The 19737-nt window shown below is 39.5% G+C and overlaps 1 protein-coding gene across 1 annotated transcript; it reads right to left on the bottom strand.

Moving 5' to 3' along the window:
• Positions 1–1248: 1248 nt before the first annotated feature.
• F3 (coagulation factor III, tissue factor) lies at positions 1249–6794 on the bottom strand. Its single transcript, XM_055725189.1, has 6 exons — positions 6660–6794; positions 5515–5629; positions 3483–3667; positions 2911–3092; positions 2627–2786; positions 1249–1460 (listed from the first exon to the last, which is right to left on the bottom strand). The coding sequence occupies exons 1-6, from the start codon at positions 6727–6729 to the stop codon at positions 1321–1323; spliced, it is 852 nt and encodes a 283-aa protein (XP_055581164.1). The 5' UTR covers positions 6730–6794; the 3' UTR covers positions 1249–1320.
• Positions 6795–19737: the final 12943 nt, after the last annotated feature.

Below are 19737 nucleotides of genomic sequence, written 5' to 3'. Positions count from 1 at the left end.
ACAAGTGGTACCGGCACCCCTGTGGGATGTTTAGTATGCTTCCCATTAGAATGCAGAGCTGTGAACGCAAACACTGCTCATACAAGCAAGAAAGCTGGAAAGCAACTCAGGACTCTTCAAAACCTTCTACCAGTTCATAAACTGTGGCTTCTTACCCTTAGAGATAGCAGGTGCCCTGGTAGTCTATTTTGCAAAGTCCTGGTTAGACTGCTGGAGCTTGCCTATGCTGCTGTCACAAAATAAATTTCCTAAATGTATTTTTAATTTAGTTCTGAAATGAATATTGTAGTTCATTTAAAAAAGGAAAAGGAAGTTTTGTTTTGCCAGTCACCTTTATTTCACTAGAAAAGTATAAATTACCACCATAAATACAGATATCACCAGTATAAAAATTAGGTTCTCATTTATAAAATAAATATTAAAATAAGTCAAATCAACAAGTACCTCCAAATCCCATCACCAAGATGATTTGAATCTATACCATATAAACTATTAATTCACCAACTGTTTAATTAAAATATTAAAAATGCAGTAAATACTGCTACCTACTCAGTGCTTGCATGAAGTGAGTTACTAATGACTCAAAAACTGCAAAGTACATGTTCTAACACTTACTTGGAACCATCACACTACCCTGTCTGTGTAACTCCAGGTGTAATATAGGCAGATGGGTAGCAGCTACCTACTTCAACACTCTTTCTTACAAGTCACCAGTACAGTAGTTTACCTTTGATTGTCTATATCCGAAGATAAATAGACCTAGTTAATTTTATCCAAGAAGTGCAGACATAATAGTAACATTGTTGTCACATCTGAACTAACAGATCATTTCACCAGTTAATAATGTTAAAAGAAAGTCAGATAAATTCAGATTTTGTTTCATAGAAACAGAATTAAGTTCCTTTTAGTTAGGAAAAGGACACATAATTTTCAAAAGTAGTGTTTTTTTCCCCCCTTACAAGTACCATAAATCTTCTGGCTCAGAAAGGGCATACTTTCAGAATGTCTGTACCTGGTCAGGTCAAAGGTCCATCTAGTTCAGAATCCTGTTTCAGACAGGACAAAGGAATGGGAAGAGTTTCCACCAGGATACTCTTCCAGCCTCCAACCACTAGTGACACAGGGGTTTTCCGGTACCTAGATTTTTCATCTGTGACTGTCTAACAGATTTTTAAAACAACATGAAGTTTGGGCTTCAGAATTCCTGTACCGGAGAGGCTAAAAAGCTCCACCCAACTACCCAATTCATGGGTTTTGCCTTTTTTTTTTTTTTTTTTTTTTTTTTTACACTTTGGAACTACTGTCTGCAATAATTTTTCCTTAAACACCATTAAGCGGTTCCTTTTCTCTTGCAGCTTTTGCTTTCTTGCGTTTACACAGGATCACTGGTAGGACAATGGCAAGAGTGATGACTGCAATTGCTATCACTGCTGTGATGATAAAGACTTCTGCTCCATACTCTGTAGGAGAGGAAAAAATCCAAGATTCAGTTATCAGAAGCCATAATGTCACAGTGTTACAAACTCTTAGAACACATTCCACTGAATTAAAACATGCTTTGCGTATTTTACAGTATCACAGAAGAGAAGTGATCACTTCAGTGTGAACTGAATTAATTTTAACATGAACTTTAACTGACTTAAAGTTTTATTTCATGTGGTTCGTGCTATGTTTTAATCTAGTTTAGTTAGTGCACTAAAAAGCACGCTACCACCACAAGAATAAATCAGGCCATTGCCCCTACCCTGCACTGCTTCTGTAAAACTTAAGTCTAAGTGGAAATTTATTCTAGGTTAGAAGCTACAAAACACCAACAGAAGATATTTCTATTCAAGTTGTAATTTGCTATAATTCAATCCTTGTAATAAACAAAAATATGCATCTAGATAAGGAAGTTAATTTGAGAGAGCTGATTTGCCAGTTCTAGAAGAGCTTTTCTAGAGTGCATATATTCTTACCTGCTGGAGAAGAAAGAAATAGTACAGCAATGTGATATTATTTAATAAATATTGAATTTATATTGAAAAAAGTGTTATCCAGATTGTTTGGAATTAGACTGGCTGATTTCATCGACCACTCACTAACTTATTTGCCAGTAAAGAAGTCGATCTGCCAGCCTCTGACCTTGTAATGCAACAGTAAAGTCTTAGAGTCTTAGTCTTATCACCTACTTTTTGAGACAATAAAGTTCAGCTCAAACTACAAGTCAATGGACACGTAGGTTTCCAGCACACCTATGTTTTAGAGCTAATCCTTCAAGCACTTGTTATGGGACCTGTTACTGGAAGGATCTGAGGGAAGCACTCAGAAAACAAAATAAATGAAGCTGAAGACTAGTGACGAGATCTGAAACTTCAGTTAGCAGTCAACTCAGACAATTTAAAACTAATCAAAACACTTGAGTAAAAACCCTAAAACAAACTCCAGCTAGCTAAAGATGGTGGCCTCTTAATGTGAGTTCCTCCCACGGGTTTCCGTGTTCAGACCGTGTCCTCTCACTTAATACAGCAAACAGCTTAGTCTGTAACTGGCATCACAGTTTGAAGAGATATAAAAATATATTCAGAATTTAAGAGTCTTTTTGTTAGAATGCTAAAGACTATGACAAACTTCACCAGATACCTACCATCTAAGATGTTTCTTCCTATACTGGTACAAAGCACCATGCTTTCCTGACCATTACGGTTTTCTCTGCGGGTGGGAATTACTCCCTGTACGTAGAAGCAATAGTTCTTTGTGCTGTCAACACTTACTTCAAATACATGGCTTTTTGTTGTTGCATCTTTCTGTAAAGGAAAAATATACTTCAAAAAAGTGTTTTCTTCAAAAGCGTTAACTCTTCAGGTAGCACAGAAATTGTGTAGCTATAATACAGCCACAGAATATGTAAAAAGTAGACTTAGACTTTACCTTTCCAGAACTTTGATCTTTCCAGTAATACAGTTTGTATTCCAGGTCATGTTGGAAAATATCTCGAATACTTTGAAAGCTTCCATTAGGAAATGTGTATGGTGTAAGCGGATCTTGGATCACAACATTCAGTTTGGAGCCTTTTTGCGTGTAGTTCTGTATCTCTGGTTTTCCCAGAACAGCTAAACAAGCATTTTCAGAATTAAAAACCTGACATTATCTTTTCTATACAACATGCTCTTTTTTTCTTCCTCCAGTCTCTTCCCTACTCAAATCTGTTCTAAGTTTACTGAGCCAAAGTAATACAGCGAAATCCTGGATTATTAACAAATATCTTCATCTTGTACATAATGTTAATAAAATGGTTTACTCACTGTAGTGCGAAACAAGTGGTAACTAAAATCTTACACACTCTGCTACAACAGAGAAAGCTTTATGACTGAACGTCATATTCTCAGGTATCAGTATGGCTACTGTAAGAACGTATAGGAAAACCCTTTAGGCCCAATCTAAGCCTTGTTTAATCAATGGAAGTAAGTTTATGATAAGATTTAACTGACAATCCTACTTACTCTGACTATAAGGCGTAAATTTTTCAGAGACTGCAAATGGTGGTTCTTCAAAGTTATCCATCTCTGAGGGCATGACAGACAGTATGTGTGCTGTATAGGTCTCTTTTACATTCCTGAGCACATCAGTAACATCACACTCTGTTTCTGTTGTCCATATGCATTTTTTTTTTGTGTCAGATGTCTGCCTGAAAAGAGCATGAAAGAAGTGGTAACACTTTCCAGCCAGACTTACTATTTAGATATGTTAAAAAACATTTTCCCTCCCTCAAACTGTAAAGACTTCCCTTATCCAGTGGGACAGGCTTGCAGGTGTACTAGGCTGAAAAGGAGAAGAAAAAAAAACCTCAAACCCCACTATCCTGTACAGCTATATATTTCACAATTCAAAGCAGAATCAAGCATATAAAATATGATCCATATTAATTATATAAATATGTTATTGGATACATACATGAATTAAAAGTTCAGTCTTTTGTATGAATTGCATAGGAACCATAAGTAGTTCTGATTTTGCATTTTTCTGCAGTTGACTTATTTAAAAAAGCATAAGATGCATTAATCACTTTGAAAGTGTTATTCTTGATGCATCTGAAAACTATGGCCTTAAGAAACATCACTTGTCCTATGAAGCTCTGGTGACGCCAGTATTAATTAATGGTTGACACACTGTTTAATGTGACAATTCTCCTCATATATGTCACTTTTGTCACCAAGAACCAGACAGTAGCAGCAGTTTTCATTGCAGAATTACAATTAAAAAATATCGACAAGAAACAAGACTCATGCACTTCTGATTTTTAAATGATAGAAAGCAAGTTCATTTACTTGAGAAATAATAATGAAACCAGGAAAAGAGAGTTAATTCCCCATTTTACTGCCTAGTTAGAAAGAATAGAAAAACAGATTGGATACTACTGCTTCAATTCTTTTCCCTGTTTTTGCTGGTGAACTAAGGTGGCGGGGGGGGGGGGAATCGACTCCATAAATCTTTGCTTCCTCATCTATGTACATTTAAGCACACTTCATCCATTAGAGCAACTTGTCTAGAGAAATGCCTCTGTATCAGAACTACACCAGATTTTATACTGGATGTTGGGCAAACAGACTTCAATTTTTTCCAAGTACAAATGGCTGGAAAGAAACTCCAGATTCATGAATTTAATAAAATCCACTTTGCTAAGTGTGTAAGTCTAATAATTTAATCACTCCCTTAAAGAATAAGTGAGCACATTAGGCCATTGCACTGGATTTCATCCATTAGTCATGAGAAAGCTGTAATTTCTATGCCACTTTTAGAGACAGAAGAGACTAAATTACCGTATTTTCATTAATATGTAGGAGAGTTGATGATAGTTTCCCTGTGGGGCATGATTAATGACGATATATGAATTAATACAGGAGCTAAGAACAGCACAGATTTATTACTGAACTTCATGGAAGTTTTTGTGCAGTATTGAAAAAGGTATTAGATGCTTCACGGAAGCCGGCTACTTTTTATGTCCACAGTATTTCATAGCTTACATAAAACATAACAGAGGAAGTCTTGACAAAGGCAGACAAACAAAACTAACTTTTAGTATTACCCAGCAAGACATATTATTCATTTACCGTGATTCACCAATTAGAATAAAATGCAGACATATTTACCAAGCACCTCCCAAGACTGAACACGAAACAGTCGGTCCAGACACCTTGAAAGACATAAAAAGGTGAAGTTCTCTCTAATATATGGTATGTCAGATTGAGCATCAACTTCTTCAGGCTATCCTGGCCCAGATCTCCGGTGCAGCCGCCCTGCATCAAGCCCCAGAACTGAAATGTGGATCCAAAGCTCAACTCTCCGTTTTGAAGTAGGCAAAACCAGAAGCCTGAATCAAATACTTTTATAGTCGGGTACAAAGAAGTATTAAGAGCTGGGTTGGCAATTATCCTAACTCATATTTGGGCTCTTTTCCCGTTACATTCAGTCTCAGAAATAATCAAACCTTCTTCAACTGCCATTAATGGACACACCTTGGTGTCATCTACTTACCCGTGTATTTCTACTGTATAGACGTAACCTGATGGTTTTGGTTGCCACTGTAGTATAGTTTTAAAATTGATTGAAGACCAAGTTATATTAACTGCTGTTGGTAGTTCTGGACTGCCTTTAAACACAGGAAAGAGAAGAGCACCGTCAGGGATGTTATGTGCAATTCCTGGTTCCCTGCAGTCACTGTTTGGTTAAACGAAGCAGTTGCTGTTAATAACTACTTGGAAAAGTTCTTTGTGGGGAAAAGGTTCAGAGTCCTGCCCTCTGGGATCATGCTTGTCTTACTAAAGGAATGTGTCCTGGCAGAAGTGAGAAATATGAGAAGAAAATTATTTTTCCCTCCTGTAACTCTGAGGTTACGGAGGTAACTCATTCAGAGTTCTGTCTAACGCCTCCTTTTCGATCCAAGACCTCTGAAGAAGCTACAAAATCTTGAAGATCCTCTTGAGAGCGGCCAAGCACCAAACAGACATGGTGCAGTACAAAACCATACCGGGCTCTACCTGCTGCAGAAGGCATCAGCTCCCAGCTTCCCCATTTATTTACTTTGGGAAGAAAAAGTCTTTAACACCCAGCGGTGCCCACAGGCTCATGCGAGGGGCTGCCCGGGGTGAGCTGGTGACCCCGCGGGCGGAGGCCACAGCGGTTCGGGGAAGCGCCGGGAGGAAGCTGGGGCGGAAAACCCCGCACCACCTCTGCTGCTTCTGGCAACGAAGCGTTTCACTGAGCGATGTTACCATGAATTTCCAGATGCCGCCCTCCCGGCCCCTTCGACGAGCTCAGCACGGGAGGCCGGGGGAAGGGGCCTTGCCGAGCGCTCCGTGCTGCTGCAGGTCACCCCGACGGTCCCCGCTGCCCCCCCCCGCCCCGGCCCGGCCGTGCTGGGGATGGGTCCCCCCCCCGGAGCCACCGGCCCCTGCTGACCCGGGCGCCCCCCTCGCCGGCTGCTGCTGCGGGGCCGGGGTCGGGGCCGCCACTGCCGCGCGGGACGGGACGGGGCAGCCCCCCTCAACGGCGCCGCGCGAGGCAGCCGCCCCCCCTTTCCCCTCAACGGCCCCGCGCGGGGCCGCTCCCTGTCAGCGGCACCGAGCCCCCCGCCCGCCCCAGCCAGCGGCCCCCGGCCCGTCCCGCCCGGCGCTACCCACCGGCGGCGGCCAGGCGCCACAGCAGGGCGCTCAGCAGCAGGGACTGTCCCGCGGCGGCGGCTGGCGGCATCCTCGGGGCAGCGACGCGGCCCGTCCCGGCGAGGCGGAGCGCGGTGAGCTGTCATCGCGGCGGGAGGCGCCGGCTTATATCGCCCTGGTAGGAGGCGGGGGCTGCGCCGCCTCGCCCGCGGAGCGGCCCGGCCGGGAGGCGGCGGGAGCGGCGGGGCTGGGTGCCGGGGTCATGGGGGCCGGGAGCGGGGTGGCGGAAGGGGTCAGGCACCGCCGGGTTGAGCAAGCGTGGCGGGGGATCTTCGAGGAAACCGGCATTACCGTGAGGAGAGGGGCACTGAGGGAAAGGGCAGCATGTCCCCCGGGCGGCCTCAGCCCCGGCACCGCGGCCCCGGGCGCAGGCTCCCCTGGACGTGACGTGCCCGCAGCCTGTCTCCTCACGACCTCGGTGTCCCCACACACTTGTACCACCCCTCACCTCCCCTCTGTTGGCCACAGGACGGAACACTGGTGGAACTGGGCCGCAGCTGATAGCCAGCTTCACCCCCTGCAGCCCTCTGGCCGGCTGGCAAGGGCGAGGGGTGCGAGCACTGCCCCGGCCCAGCTCGGGGGGCAGCGGGTCTGGCGGCAGCGGAGTTGGGCTGACTTGGACCCTGTAAGTTCTGAAGGGCTGCGTATGTCACTTCTGGCCCCACCACCCAGCAGCGTCTGTCACAGCTCTTGAGCTAACCCACATCGCCTATTCTCTTGCTCCGCGCACATGCGTACGTGAGCCCTGCCAAGGCTCACCTGGTCTACTAGACAGCAAGTACGGTTCAGGTGTTCAGGGGTTTGTACCTCATCTCCCCCCTAAATGAGGGACCTGTTAACCTTTTTCCTCAGGCTTACATTGGAAAGGTATGCCGTGTTCACAGGGAACAGAGAATCTGTCTCTGACAGAAGATTTTCAGTATCTCAGTCTGAGGCCTTTGCGACAGGCTCCCTGGCCTCTCTGGTGTATATATTGCTTTTTCTTAGGGTGCTGCTTTAGTTATAAGCACTTAAACCAAGCTTTTGGAGCTGGGGGGTGTGCTGTGTCTTAGTCTTAATACTCAAGCCCTAGAGGGAGCCACGTTCGCACTTTGCTGGTGATACTTCTGCAGGGGAGGCGAGAAGAGACTATACAGTAGAACCCGATGTGCAATTAAGGGGGCTAGATGCATTTACAGTGTTCAGCTGACTCTTCTCTTTATTTTGATGCTGATTTGTACAATGTTCTGTACCTGGCAAAATATGGGTAGGAGGAGAAGACTATTGGGGAAGTTTCATAGTCAATTGCCTTTAATTTTCACAACTGACACATACTTAGATGCAAGCAATCAGTTCTGTTTCATAATGTAGAATATCCATTTCACCCAGAGTCTGCATTAGAATTCATATAGTGTGTTCCAAGGTGCACCTTGGATTTTGAAATTCTCAGCATACCTTCGTTAAAATCCAGCCATACGCCTTCTCCTTTTCCTGCCTTGTTTTTCATCAAATTTCAGTGCTGTCTCTATGCAGCATTACATCAGCCAGAAAGCTTGCATGCTTTTAACTTTGTGTAGAATAGAGATCTTGTATGACTAGATTTTCAAGATTGTGACCTTATAAGATTACAGTTGATTTCCAGAGGACTTTACAAAGTGAAACAATACTCACTTTTTTAAAGAAAAAAGGTGCTTATATAAAACTTTAAATCACCTTTGAACTCATTTTCAAGTTAATTTCATTGTAGTTCAGTCATGAAAGATGGAAAGCAGGTTAGCGGTGGTTTCCAGTTTGTATGGATATAATCTCAGTATCCCCTTCTCCTGCCCATCCTTCTGTCATGACCTCCCATACCTGAGATAGGTGGGGAACCTCCAGACTAACCAGCTTGACCAGTGCTACCTTATTCCAGTTTCCTGCAAGACATTCCAGTGTTCACGAATGCCGAGCTTTAAGATGTCTTGATTCATGCTGCAACATAGGAGAAGGCAGCTGACAGTTCATCAGAGTGGTGGAAAGCAGAGCCTGAATAAAAGGACGTGCATGGATCAAGCCATCAAGCAGGGCTTGGGGGCGTTGTGTGGTTAGAGGAAACAGGGTAACTTTACCAGGCTAACCATTCTGAGGGAAGGAAGTTGAAGGGAAAATTTTAAAACTGGGGGGAAAGACAGCATGCCAAAGGGACAGTGTAGCTAGATCAGGTTGGCAGGGGAAGGGCATAATGGACAAGGGAGAAACACTGAAGTGTGGAACTGCTGCTGCCTCTGTTCTTCTTTCTTCTATTGCATAAAGTTGCAGCGCAGATTTGTCCAAAGAATAAGCGCTGCTCAGCACTGCCTGACTCCAGGCACCAACCACCGTGGGAGAAAAGAGGAACGCTATGCTGCTTGACATGAGCTGATGCCTCTAAGGTGGAAGTCTGCTCAGCAACTGGTGACTTAACTGTGACATTCTGGTCACATTTCCTGCCCACTTCACGGGTATTTGAACAGCTCATTTAAGACAGAAAATTTTGCCCTTACTTCATATGTATGTTGCTACATGCAGGCAAGCATTATGCTGACTTAGAGCTCTGGTAATTTGTCTGGAAATTTTGAATTTGGTTTCCATAGTGGAACGCCAAAACGTAAGCCTTGACTCTGAACATGTCTCTAACCAACTTAAGTCATCCTCTGCTTATTTTACAGTCAGCAGAGGAAAATATCATTCCTAAGGTGAAACCTGTATTTTCATAGTATAGGCATCTAAAGCAAGTCAATTAATCTGTTTTAAATATTGAAAGAAATGGGACATTTCTATCGATTGAGGCCAGAATCTTACTGTTACTTTTTGGGATACGTGGGAGACATGCAAGAGCACAAGCCTGGCTGCATGGTTTAGGTTAGGAGATGACCTCTTCTGCTCTGTGACTTCTTCACTTTGATGAATTTAGTGGAATTGAAGTTGTTCACCATCAGGAAGGTTTGCCAGATTATGAGCAGATTTTACAGATTTTCTTTCCATGTTATGTATACCATGGAACCAATCCATGGTATACATAACAATTCTATATATAATATATAATAATCCCTAAATATATATAAAATATATATAATAATCCCAATTGATTATGGGAAAAGTGAGGAGAAAAGCAAAACTGAATCAGTGAAACTTCAGTTTTTGAGATAGATGTGTGTATTTTTAACATATGATCTTCCAGATCTCTAAACAGGTTAGCTTAGAGAGATACAAAATAATTTCTTGCTTAGCAAAGCAATTTCAACATTGTGTTTTCTGTACTATCAGATATAATTGTTGACATTGAAGTGGAATGCCTCAGGTGACATAAGTAACCGATTGGTTTCTTTAAGCTGATAGTTTTGCAAGACTGTAAGTAAAATGTTGTAATACTTATCAATGTTTTGAAATTTTGTAGTATTATAAAACATCATTCCATGCTAACATAAAAGTCAGCAATAGTCTCATGCCTGATAGCATAAAATTTATTGTGTGAATAAGGTTTGAAATGCCTGGGAGCTTTTTCCAAAATGAAATTGCTCTTGATATTTCTCCTTTCACTTGGCTTTTCAGATCTTGTTTGATTTGTCTTAGTGAACCATATGATTGGGAAATTAATTTATCTTTTATGTAGTATTAATTATGTTTAATAAACATTAATTATGTTAATAATATATTAAATCATATAAATATAATAATTATATAAAATAATGTTAATAAACATAAATTATGTTTAATTAGATGAAACAGAAGGTTAGGGAGCAATTTTTGACTGGGTACCTGCTTCTGTAAATATCTTAACATTTATCTTGCAGAACTGCTGTATCAAATACTTTTTTATAAATGCATGCACAGACTCACAAATACCACTGCATTTTAAACATTGTCTTTTAGCAATACTATAATTAAATACATTTGGTAAGTGAAACAGTTTTGTGAGGTTCAATGTATCTTTTGTAGTGCTAGTAAATAGGCTGTGAATTTCAACAACATACATTGTGTGTACCTGGAACAGGTCTTTGTTCTTCCAATCTTTTTCAGTTCCAACCAACTTTCTAAAAGGAAAATACCCTTCAGAAGTCTTGAAATGATAGGAAGTTTACATCAACACTTTCTGCCTGTGCATGTAAATGCCTTAAAATCATCAATTAATTTAGATTATATACATCCTATATGTTGTATTACACCCATTTTAGACACAGTGAGGAAATTGTACTCACCCAGCTCTATGGACATGACGGAAGTGCATGGTGAAGTCAGGAAAGTACAATGTCTGGATTTTGTATAGAATTCAGGATTCTGGTTTCTTTTTTTTTAAGCAAATAAAAATTTCTATCTCTGAAAAATATTAAAGATAAAGGAAAAACATAGAAAATTAAATTCAGTATGTAGATACTTAATAAATCTTTAAAAGCTGAATAACTCATTTGTACTAATTTTCTGCACCAAGGTAAGGAGGGTAGATGCGAAAACTGGAGTGAGAGTTCATTAGATACACACACTGGTCAAAAGTTACTGTGGTCACCCAGCAATCCTGCAGTGCACTCTGATTATTGCTGGCCTATTTTTACAGCTGCTAAACAGCTGCATCTTCTCTAATTGTAATGTGAATTGTAGGTGTGAATACATGAATGAACATAACGTCAGAAAAAGTAAAAAGACTATAAGCAGAATTTATATGAAAATTACTGGCAAAATTTGTATAACAGTATTTGTACTTCAGAAGATTTATATAATGTGGTAAAAATTGGTTACCAAGTCCCCTTTTTTATGCACAGAAACGGAATTAGTATAATGTTACTGACCCCTGTGGTAAGCAGTGCCATTAAACTAGTGTAATGGAGTGACGAGTCAACTTTTATACCTAAAACTATTTGTGTTTGTTCCTGAAGTCTCCACAGCAGTGAAAGTCCCAGTGTGGTAAATCCCTCAAGCATCTCTGATTTTATTACCTAAGCTACTATAAATTATTGTATGATTCTAAAACTACCTTGTAATTTTATAGAATCATAGGTAGCTTAACTGAAAATAACAAAATTGCACTGCAATAGAACTAGTTTAAAATTGAAATGCAAGTCTGACGTTAAATGGGACTTCCTTTCACTTGTTGAAAAAAATAATAAGCAAAATTGATATAAAAATTGGAATCAGCAAAGATCTTTCTTACAGAGGAGTCACATGTCCGATACTAATTTCTTGTTATTAGAAATCCTGAAGCAAATGTTTGTATGGTTTTCTGATATTCTGCTTTCAAAATTAGTTTTGTTACCACATTAGTCACATACACCTCTCCTTACTTGTCGTGTGGATACGTTAAGAACAGACTCTAGCAAAAGAACAAATCTTGTGGGAATTTTGGGGTCTGGATTGGCTCTGGGATCCGGTGTGGAAACAATGCTTGCTTGGGAGCCAGGGGAGGCATCCCAGGGAGGGAGGCTTCGAGCCATTCCCACACTGAAAATTCTTGTCGACATTGCGTTGGTGTTAACCCCAATTTACTGTCTGCTTACCTATTTCTTACTCACAGAATGATATGTGATGCATTTATTATCCTTTTCAAAATACTGTTTTGCAGCATTATTTCTTAAAAAGGAATCTGACCTATGGGTTTGTGTACATTTAATTTCTGTTATCTTCAGGAATGCCTTGTATAATGAAAATTTAAACTACACTTCGCTTAGATTGATGCGTGGAAAACTTTTCAGGAAGTGAGCAGCTACAGCAATATCAGAAATGTGTTGTCAGGAGTGGCATGGTACTGCTGTAGTGCTATACACAGCTGGTTTTGTTTACTAGTGACACTCCCCTGCTAGAGGGCAAGTAATTCTTAGTAATAAATGTCATTGAAGCACAACAGAAACTATGGAGATAGAGGCACTAAATTGTATTGACACCCTTTATTCCAGGTGTTCCGCCACAGCTATGAAGTAGCCTCTTAGAGTAATTCCTTTAGCCCAGAATATCTTAATTACATAAATTAGTTTTGCAAGTTCCTATGCATCTCTCTCGTAAGATTTATTTTTCCCAAAGGTACTTAGGTTTTATTCCCACTCCTGATTTTCTGAGGAAGTGGCCAAACTGGGGGGGGGGGGGGGGGCACTCTAAGTAAAAGTGACAATATAACCTATTTAAAAGCAGGCATGTACATTAATGGTAGCAACTTCTTTCATATTGAATCCAGTCTCAACTCATTACTTTTTAATTAAGTCTAAGTAACTGAAATAAATAAAATTTACCAGGCAGTTATTTATAACTGTTACTAAAAATTACTTCCCTTCCTCACCAATTGTTTAAAAATGCTGACTTTTTAATAATAGATGTGGCATATATAACTTCTCAGTGAAGGTAGTGGTAGTCAAATTCAGTGTTCTTTAAAAGTATTTGGTGTGAGCATGCCGTGAAGGTTAGGCAATTAGATCAGTAAAATAAACAAAGCTTCAGTTTGAACAAATGTAGACCCTAGGCTATCACTAAACCCATTCTTAGGGACTGCAAGAGAGGAAAAGGTAAACTGTACGCCGTTTGACTTGGCTATTATAATGTTTGATCTTGTAATACAGCTTGCTCTTTGGGAGTCATTTGATACAACAAAAAAACATTCTGTACTAAAGCTAACCAGCGAAATGAAACTGAGAGTTTTATCCTGCATCTCTGTTCCTTGCAATTACATTACTTTGTTGATGCTGCCTTTATTGCTGACTTGGGAGTGAATAGATTAAAGATATTTGGAAAATGGTTCCATTTAGCTATAGGAGAATAATTCTGGATTTGGTAATTGGACAGAATTAGCCTGCTATACCAGTGTAGTTCATCTTTTGTACAGCCCAGGAGACTTCATTCTGAAATGATTTCTCCACTTCCCAAATCTGCCACGTGTATCACACCCAAGGAGAGTCAATGAGCTTATAAAACATAGGTTTGACTTTTAAAAATGTATCAAAAGCTCTCATTTAGCACTGGAGTATATAGAGAACTTTTTCACTACCGTGTACTTTGAATTACAGTCTGTGCACAAATAATGACATTAGGTAGGTATGACTCTGCTTCTCCAGTTTCAGATGGTAGATTGCTGTGTCTTTTCAGCCACCTTTCTATTCCACCACAGTACTGCATTTTCCTCCTTCCTGAAGAACGTTAAGTAGCATTGCACACTGCAGTTTGTCTGTTCCTATAGCTTACTACAAGGCTCAGCACTGATTGCCTCCTTGATTGGAGACAACCTTTAAAATTCTGAAATTTTTCTGTACAATGGGAAATGGCTGATTTGTAAGGATTGCCATGTGTCATTCACAGTATGGCCTTTATTTTGAGCTTTCTAACTTTGTATTGCAGTTAATTTAGTGAACACATATGATCATAATCACTGGAATTTAATATACTTGTGTTTCTCTTTTCCTCAGAAAATGAAGCATGCCAATGTTACCTAGAATTGGACTTCATAAAGTATTGCTTACTCTATGTGATTTAAGGGAGGATTTTGTTTAGGGATTTTGAAAATAAATAATGGTATATTGTTCAGAAAAATACAATTAAAGACATATTTTATTCTTTAATAAAATCACAATGGAAAGACAAACACTGTATTTAATGTGACATAATTACTTACAATTTACTGAATAATTAAATATCACTGTGAAGTGACATTACTTAAAGAAAAGGATACAACACTGTAAATCAGACATAATATTTACTAAAATTAATGCATTTGTGTGCAGTGTCAGACTTGAGGTTTTATTTTAAAGGAACAAAGAAAATATTAAAAGACTTAAATGGTTAATGCAGTCCCACTGGTTGGAGCTCAGAGATATCACCATGACAAGAAAGAGTGAATTTTACCTTCCAGATGCTGTGAGTGAAAGATTTGAGTCTTGCTGTTCTTTGATGTCAGTTAGTATTCACAAAATACTGGCAGAGACCATATTACTTATTAGATGTTCTCTGCTGCTTCAGGTTATTTGTCAACTCAAATCATTGAGGTCAGCATGAAGATGTTAAAATTTTAGCCCTGTCAAAAAAATTATGCAAAGGGAGGGACATTGCTTCTGTTAATCAGCTGTCCAGTATAAAGGGAAAGAAATATCTTAGATTTGATCTAAAGAGACGGTCTGAAGTGGTTTTCTTGAACATTTATTTATATACTGGTATTTACAGACATACCCATTCTCTGTATTTGAGTCATAAACAATTGTAACTCAGACAGTTTAAGGACAAGATGTTTACAGCATAAACTGGTATGAACTAAGGCATTGCATTCCTGTGTGTGGAGCAATCCTCCTGTAGCAGCCGGCACCCAAATGCATTCTTTCACCATATCAGGGGCAAACAGAGTGCGCTTGTATTGACCTGTGTGAATTGATTTAGGAATTAGTTAAGAATGGGTGATGGGAAATTTCTAGTAACTAGTATTTAGCTAGGAAAGCTGTGTGGTTTGTAGCAAAGTGCTGAATGTTGAACCCTCAAAGTCTCAAGATTTTTAAAACAACTGTGCCGTTATATTTTGTATTTTAATGCGTTAGGAGTCAAGTTAGGGTTCTTGTAAAGCCAAAATGCTGGCATTCCAAACTGTTAACTTTGACATGGAGCTGTTTGATTAGCTGTGTTTGGAGCTTTGTGAGTATGTTTGAATGGAATGTAAAGTACATAGAGGAAATATGTTCTTAGGTTGAATGTTTTCCTTAGAACAAAGAAAAACTAAAAATTAATACCATTGATCTGACTGAATTTCAGATGCTTTTGCTCATAAAGGCTGTGTATTTTCAGGTTATTCTGTTAGCAGCTAGAGATAGCCTACGTTTTTAAGTTTGAAAAACTAATTTTATTTGAGTCTGGTGATGATTGTTCTTTTCCCATGATATTTAACTTTAAAATAACAGCAGATCAAGTTTTGTGTCCTGGTATCATCCTCCGTCATCTAAACCACACCTGGCCATACTGACTCCTGCTGTTACCCACAGGAACATCATCTTGGACTGTGTATCTCTTCCCCTACCTCCTAATTTGGTTCCTTTTGATTTAAACAGCATGGTTGGTAGCTGATTGATACAACAATTGTTAGTATATGAGGAAAAGTACCTTTCATATATATAAAAAAATACTCCTTGCCTATCTAAGACACCTAGACAGTCAACCCTCACCCCACACCCCCCACACACACCCCCCCCGTAAGCTTCCAATTACATACTTAGGGTCCTCAGTGCTTTGGTGAACTAGTAGTAAGTACTATGTCTGCTGGTAGCAGATCCCTGGATTAGTGGAAACTTTGAAGTACTATTGCTTAGGTCTTTTCCAAATGCTGCATACTTTAGCACTTTAAAGGCTTTTATAAACTCAAAGCTAACTTGCATTTAGACAAAAATCTAAACTATGCACTCTTTAAATAGGATAATGTAGAATAAGACAGAAGAGAAATGAAAGTGCATGTTAAAGTTCTCTACTCATTCTTTCCTGCAAACACAGTCCTGTTCTCTAGGTTTGCACTTTTCCTCACAGCCTTTCCTGGCTTGCAATAAACTTGACAAAGCCTCTTTAGGTCCCTAGAAAAAGCTTTTTTTAAAACTCAGTTTGGAGAGTTGGCTGTATGTTTACTCCCTGATCTTCTCAGCTGTCTCCCATTCTGTGCTTTTATTGCAGGTTCCTCCTTGCTATGCCTCTCACTCATTCTTTTTCTCCCTTTCTTTTTAGCAGAACATAACAATACAAGACACAATAATCTGCAAACAAAGCAGATAGCATCAATCGCACCATTAAACCATTGCAACATTAAAACATTTATTGCAATTTGCAATAAAGATTCCTTTGTAAGAAGAATTCTAAAATTATTTCAAATGCTAAAGCCCCCAGATTCTGTGGCTAATTATTAGTTTGTATGCATTTGCTTATATTTCCCTGTGGGCCGTTTGAATTGTCAGTTCTTAAATAGGCAAGTACTACAATCAAAGTATGTGAATTGTTGCCTAATAACTCCCAAAGATTTGGCAAAAGGCTTTCAGACTTTTCCAAGTTTGTAAAGCAGGGTCTTAGGACTTATTCTAAAACTGGCACAAATACATCTAAAATTCCCATTAAGATATTAGGGCAAAGTTGTGAAGAAAAATTGTTTTTCATCTACAGAATGTGATAAACTCAGGCGAGTGTTACCTGTAGAATCCCTGTAAGCAGTTGTCCATCCTGGACACTGCTGAATGATAGAAAACAGTAGTGAAATCAGCTGAGCTGTAGGTAATGCTTGTCTGAAGTCAGCTTTCCATATAACCACTCTTAATTGACATTCAATGTACAGCTGCACCGGTCAGCTTAACCTACCTTGATAATTATACTGTGATGTGGAATAAGAACATGCAGAAGGGGAAAAGCACAGATTTTCCAGGTCCTCCCTATGAAGAAACAGCACTTAACCATTTTCTACATCTGGATTCATGCGCTAGAAGAATTAAGAGTTTGAGTGTTGCCTGTAGGTACACAGTTGAACCAAGTGTTCATTGAGAACCACATTCTCCTGAACAGGATGCACAGAAGACAGGCCTTCAGAAGACAGGCCTGATCATCACCACAACCCATAAGTTACAGTGAGCAGACAAACTGTAGTATTCTCCTAAGGCCTCCAAGTTACAGTGGATGTCACTATGCAGTACTTAATTTACAAAATAGCTTCTAAATCATTGTATGGCAAGTTATTTACTAGATATGGTTGAAAAAACCAAACCCAGCATTTTGTATCATCACATTTGACTTGAATGGCGTTTAACATGCCATTTTAACAAAAGTGCAATTGGATTCAAAATGCATAAGAGACATCAGGATTTCAGAAACATGATGCTTATCAACTTGAGAAACAAGTTTATGAATCCATAAAGTCCTTGAGTGCTGTTCATGAAAATAAAATAGCGTTTTTTACTCATGTAATGAAATCCAGTTCATTAAGAAAATAGCAGCACTTCAGCACATACAGGGTGCACTGTTTGTTATTAAGTAGGCTGGAGTTTTAAGAGCTTCAGAGTCTTGCAATTAAAACAAAATCTGGCTAGGCAAACAAAGTCTTGAACTGCTTTTTTCACATGTTTCACAGCATCCTTTCCTCCCTCCCTCGTCTTATTCTGAGAGGCATGCTTGGCATAGCCACCTCTTGACATACAGCAGAGGCTTGAGCCGATATTGTATCACCTTGGAATTTTAAAATCTCAGGAAGAATTTGAACCCCAGGTGTTACCTTTTCAAGCACATAGTACTGCCAGGCAGAGACAGTCATTCAATGGGGGAGGTGGAATTCCAGTAAGAGAGGCCAGAACTGGCTGGATTTCAGCTTCCAAACTCTCTTAATATAGTCTTTGAACTCCCACTGCACAATTCTGCTTATATCCAGACTTGCCATCTTGTGTCAAGTCCAAAATTACGCCCCCAGAATCTGAAGGATTGTCTCCAATCCTTCTGTTCTTCTGTCTTATTTCAGAATACTTCATATTCTTGTCCAAAACCTAAACTGATTCAAAATTCAGTGAGTGTTTATTCTTTGTTACTGACTGACTGAATTAATTGGGAAGTCATGTGTAGTGATGTGCAAAATACACAACTAAAAGTTTTGATTCTGTAACAAGGTTTTTGGATTAAGCATGCACTGAGAATTTCCTCTTTCATTGCTTGTGTTAATTCCAAAACCTTCATATGATAAAGATTATGATACTCCCATTTTCTAGAAAAGAAAGAAAGCAGTACTAGGAATGGGAACATAGACACTTTCTGAATATAAACAGAGGCTGCTTTGCCCATGAATTGATTGTGCATTGCTCAATGATTCATTTAAACCAGGAATCTGACAAACCAAGAATACTAGACTCACAAAACCTTTTATGTGCTACTTGAAAGAAAGGATGGAGACAGACACTTTCTTGGTCTTAGACTTGCTGGCATAGAAGAAATTGGAAGTTGAAAGAAACTAATAGAAGTACACAGGGAGACACATTTTCTTGCTGCCAGGAAGGAAACAGGCATATTTTGTTCCGTCTCTTTGGTTATTTTACCAGTGATTAGCAATGTAGACTCCCATTTGAGAAAGGCAAGCAGGGGACCAGCTTTTATTAGTCTCTTTTGCCATCTCTTCTTTCTTTGCCACCTGTAACTTATGTTCATAACTTGCCCTAATTCTGAAATTACATTCTGTTATTCAAAAAGGAATGTTGCAAATAAAAATGCTGTTAAGTGAAGCTGATGCTCTGGTTAGTATCTATAATAGCTTTATGTTTTGCCTTGATCAGTTGGCAAATACGGCTTGTGTTCCACATATTTCCATAGTTGTTGCATAGCAACTAATTCCCCTATTAGTTGTGGTTTTAATTGCCATCACCCAGCTGGGTTCTCCAGCTACTTTCAGGTCTGTTCTGCCAGCTCTCCCAATTCTCTCTCTGTTGGTGTAGAAGTGGAAAGTAAGAGATACTGTTAAGTACAATGGAGATAGAAATAACATTAGATTATTTTTGTGTCCTTTATTTATCCTTCAGAACAGTAGTTTCAGGTGAAATTTTTTACGATAATTTGCTTTCCGACACAGGGGTAATTAACATAAGAAAAATTATGCCAAATACATATATTTACATCTGTTCTCGACTTGTTTTTTCTTTTTTTTTTGGTATGTCTACATGTAGCTTACTTGTGCCAAGTAAGGGAACTGACCTGTAACAGCAAGACTGGAATATGCAGACTATACAGAAAGCCTTTCGCCAGGAAAATTACGCAAGTCTAACTATGCTAGGAAAAATGTTCAATGTAAATCCAGCTTCCCTGTCAGAATATTTATCTGTCCAGAGACTTCATTTTCTCTTCTTGACATTTTTTACTTGAAAAAACCACATTTGAGTTGGGTATACCCAGAGACTCAACTTCAGCTTTGGAAGTATTTTTGTCATTGCTCTTGGAATTATTACAAAAAGTATAATGGCTTTTTTTGGTTTTGTCTTCTTTCAAGCGTCTTTGATTTGAAGATGAGTGACCTTTACTAAATTCCCTTCAACAGTGCTTTTAGAAGAAAGACAGCAAATAAAAATCAGTTGCTTCTGTCTTACTTTAAGTTCAG

Source organism: Falco cherrug, chromosome 12 (genome assembly GCF_023634085.1).
Source record: "Falco cherrug isolate bFalChe1 chromosome 12, bFalChe1.pri, whole genome shotgun sequence".
Taxonomy (NCBI): domain Eukaryota; kingdom Metazoa; phylum Chordata; class Aves; order Falconiformes; family Falconidae; genus Falco; species Falco cherrug.
The sequence above is the reverse complement of the archived record's forward strand: the minus strand, read 5'-3'. Positions and strand labels throughout refer to the sequence as shown.